Source organism: Homalodisca vitripennis, unplaced genomic scaffold, assembly GCF_021130785.1.
Source record: "Homalodisca vitripennis isolate AUS2020 unplaced genomic scaffold, UT_GWSS_2.1 ScUCBcl_58;HRSCAF=869, whole genome shotgun sequence".
Classification (NCBI taxonomy): Eukaryota; Metazoa; Arthropoda; class Insecta; order Hemiptera; family Cicadellidae; genus Homalodisca; species Homalodisca vitripennis.
Window position 1 is genome coordinate 162,528 of NW_025776175.1, and position 4,324 is coordinate 166,851.

Consider the following 4,324-nt stretch of genomic DNA (forward strand, 5'->3'; position numbering starts at 1 on the left):
AAAATACAAAAAAAGCTTTGAAAACATAGATTCTGACAAGGGTATCGAATCGCGACTCTTACAAAAATTACATCCAGACACTATTTTCATCAATGAACCAGGCATATATTCTTTAATACTGAAATCTAAAATGAAGATTGCAGAAACGTTTCAAAATTGGGTTTTAGAAGAAGTTTTACCGAGTATTAGAAAATATGGCGAGTACAAACTTGAAAACGAAAATAAGCAGTTAAAAGATGAAATAAAACAGTTAGAAATTAAAGATGAAATGAAATCATTGAAAATAGAGAATCAAGAATTGCGAATGGAATTAATGAAGAGAGATATGGTATGTAAAGATTTTGATAAGAAAAAAACACCATGTTTTTGTGTTAATTAAGAAGAATCACATGTGGGAATATCCTTATTACGTTATCAGAGCTCAGAAACGAGAAATACCAAACCGATTAAAACATCTAAAAATAAATTATCCTGAATTAGAGATTTTGTTCATTGATGACGAACCAAATTCTATCAATCTCTACAACCAAATGAAAGAATCTTTGAATATTTTATACAACGGAAATCATTTTACTACAAATATGGCAGAATCTCGACTGATTTATAGAATATCTAAATTACACGATGAAAATGTTAAACTCTCGAATTATGATATTTTGTTTGTAAATGTTTAGTATAACTAGGTAACCATTGTAGAATTCTTTTTTCATATTCACAAGGCATTTCGTTTTTATAACTTTCGCTGAAAATTTTTTTAGCACAATCTTTGCAAAAAGCATCTTTTCTATCTTTACTATACTGCCAGTTATTAAATTCAGAAATATTTTTAATTTCTTTACAAAAGTAACAATTTTTTTCTTCTAAAGTTAATTTGTTCATTTTAACGTATAATTCCTTACAATAACAGTCTTTTCTATTCTCTTCTTGACACTTTGTACATTTCTTTTGAGACTCCATTTATATAGAAAAAATTATTACACGATGAAAATGTTAAACTCTTAACTTATGATATTTTGTTTGTAAATGTTTTTGATAATTATTTAACCATTTTATAGTTCTTCCACATTCACATTGAGTATCTTCATAATATAATCTATGGTGATTCTTCTTTACACAATCTTTACAATATGAGTCTTTCTTATCTCTACTATAGTGATCACTATTAAACTCTGAAATTTTTTTAGTTTCTTTACATTTAAGACATTCTTTATCTTCCAAAGTTAATTTTTCTATTTTATCATATAATTCTTTATGATATTCCCTTTCACAATCTTTGCAATTATAATGCATTCCATCTTTCCTATTTTTATCTTTATAAAATTCATTTAAATCTTTAAATTCTTTGCACTTTGTACATTTCTTTTGAGACTCCATTTATATAGAAAAAATTACAGCTTTGACTTTCACTGCGCGTGGGACGCCGGCGTCCCATACCAATCCATTTGCGCATGCGCATGGGTGCCCCCGGCGTCCCATCACACCATCACTACGTTGGTCGTTTAGTGCCTGCTCAGGCTCCGTACAAGGAAGGCGATTATTTGTGCGCGTGTTGAAACCGCCATCTTTGTTTACACTGCACTGTTCGTGTCCCGCTGGCGCCTTTCTTTGTTCGTTGCTAGTGTCGTGAAGTGTGTCGTGTGTTTGTTGTTATATTTGTTATTTGCTATGTAGTTTTTTTATACTTCCTACAAATACTTGTGACTATAACAATGGCTGCCGGACTCAGTGACTCACAGATTGAACGGGAGGTTATAGACAATGACCTTGACAATGAATCAGACAGTTCCGTGCAGGAAAGTGATACCGATTCCGAAAGTGACTTGGATGATGACGGAACTTTTCCACTAAACCCTGCATGGTCTGCACAGCTACAACCCCCTACAGTTATTCCTTTCACAAAACAAAATGAACTATTAGTCCCTACGCCAAGAGAAAATAAGCCGGTAGATTGGTTTTTGCTTTTGGTTGACGATCAGCTGCTGGAAAGTATCGTAGCAGATACAAACAGGTACGCTTTTAACTTGTTTTTTGGGCCTTCCACTGAGCCACGATCACGTATTCACAGATGGAAGGACTTAACTTTAGACGAACTAAAAAAGTTCATAGGCCTATTGCTTCACACTGGTACGTTCAAACTGAACCGCCTCAATGACTACTGGAAAACCCATCGAATGTTCAACTTGAATTGCTTCCGTGACCATATGAGCCGTGATCGGTTTTTGATTATATTACGATGCATTCATTTCTCACATCATCAAAATGTAGCTCAAGGTGTACAGGAAGACCGTTTGTCAAAAGTAAGGATGCTAGTTGACCACTTCAACAAAAAGATGGATGATGTTTACTATCCAGGCAAAGAACTTTCTTTGGATGAGGCTATGGTTTTGTGGCGCGGTCGGTTGATTTTCCGACAGTACATCAAAGGAAAGCGCCACAAGTATGGCATCAAACTGTACACTCTTTGTGAACCTGGTGGTCTCATACTTCGTTTTCTTGTCTACTCAGGATCTCTCAGTGACTTAGGTGGGAAAGGTCATGCCACAAAGGTAGTACTACATCTTATGAGAGGGAAGCTCAACCATGGTCACTCGTTGTACATGGATAATTTTTACAATAGCTTTCCTTTGGCCTACCAACTGCTTAGGAAGAAGACGTATTGTACTGGCACACTTAGAGCAGACAGAAAGTACCTGCCAGATGAGGTAAAATCAGCCAAAGTAAAAAAAGGTGAGACAATTGCTCGGAGTGCAGAACAAGTCACTGTTGCCAAGTGGAAGGACAAGCGTGTAGTGACATACATCACTACAGAGTTTGAAAACAACATGGTTGAATCACGGAATCGCCATGGAGTAGCTAGAGTAAAACCCCTGCCCATTGTGAAATATAACACATTTATGAAGGGAGTGGATAGGGCAGATCAAATGCTAGCGTACTATCCATGCGAAAGAAAAACGCTGAGGTGGTACAAAAAGATCTTTGTACACATAATGCAGATGGCACTGGTGAACGCCTTGAAGCTGTACAACCTTTCCAATCCCCAAGAAACAATGAATCTTTATGACTTCAGGCTAGCTGTCATCGAATCCCTTGTCCCTGAGAAAGAGCTACAAGCCCCAGAACGTCCTCGCCGAAGCAATGAGAAGGCACTGCACGTTGTCTCCTTGATTGAAGGGAAGGACAACAGGAATCGGCAGAAGAGAAAACGTTGCAGAGTCTGCCACAGTGAAGGAAGAGAAAAACGTACTGCATACTTTTGTGCACAGTGCCCAGGAGAACCTTCACTCTGTCCTGTGGCATGCTTTGAAAAACACCATGCTTAGGACTGTTTAGAAGAAAGGGTGGTGGGAGGGATGTAAATACATGTAAATAGGTTTTATTTAGTTTTTAATTTTATTTTGATGACTTTTTTGTCATAAACAATACGATGTAGTGAAGGAAAAGCACGAACAGCCCTAAAAGTTTAGTCAGTGCGCATGGGATACCAGTGTCCCACATGGAGGAGTTTTCGGCAGTGCTGATGGGTGACCGGCGTCCCACAACTTTATGACGTCACTTCCGGGTGCAAGGTTAACTTCTGGCAGCTTCTTTCCTATCTACAAAACTGGCCTCACCATATAGTAAGTAAAAAAATTATATTTTATTTTAGCATATTCTAAAATTTTTTTCCAATATTTAGCAGTGAACGTGTTTAACCTAGTATCAGCTAAACATTCGGCAAACTTTGCAGGAATCCAAGTTTTTGATAGAGTTTTCCTACCTGGCAAAACATAACTTGGATTAAGGGCATTTGTATATTCTAAAAATCCTTCATCCTCTACAATGCTGAATGGTTGAAAGTCTCTTGTGAAAAGTTTCAGCAAAGCTTCATCCACCTTTCCTTTTTGAGAGCTTGTCATTTTTTTGGGGACGAATCCAGATAATCTTTGTTGTACTACATTGCAAGACTTACTTGCTGGAACAGACGTATCCGGTCGGGATGAAGACGGAACTGGCAAAGAGCTTGGGTCATCCACATTTTCTTCAGACAATGTGCTGGACGTGCTGGTACTAGCACTGGCGTGTAAGTGTTGGAGCTTTGCAGCCGCTGCAGTAGTCGATGCTGATGTTCTGTGTTTCTTTGATCCAGGCTCAGAAGAGGTCGTCCGATGTTGCACCCGTTCGGCGTGATCTACCTGTAAAGGAATTTTCTATTATATTTTAATATTATAACAACCCCGTCACAAAGTATGTAACACCTGAAACGGCTGAAGTATAATAAGCATCCACCACGACTATAGAATAATGATTATCGAATGATCATCGAATTATCGATATTTATGAGTCA

The 4,324-nt window shown here is 37.4% G+C and overlaps 1 protein-coding gene across 1 annotated transcript; it reads left to right on the forward strand.

The window, feature by feature from the left end:
• Window positions 1-1,709: 1,709 nt before the first annotated feature.
• Window positions 1,710-3,320, forward strand: LOC124370206 (piggyBac transposable element-derived protein 4-like). Its single transcript, XM_046828498.1, has one exon. The coding sequence runs from the start codon at window positions 1,710-1,712 to the stop codon at window positions 3,318-3,320; it is 1,611 nt and encodes a 536-aa protein (XP_046684454.1).
• The last annotated feature ends 1,004 nt before the right edge of the window (window positions 3,321-4,324 follow it).

Excerpts from the sequence above, each read along its gene's own strand:
- LOC124370206 (XM_046828498.1), top strand. The coding sequence starts at position 1,710 with ATGGCTGCCGGACTCAGTGACTCACAGATTGAACGGGAGGTTATAGAC.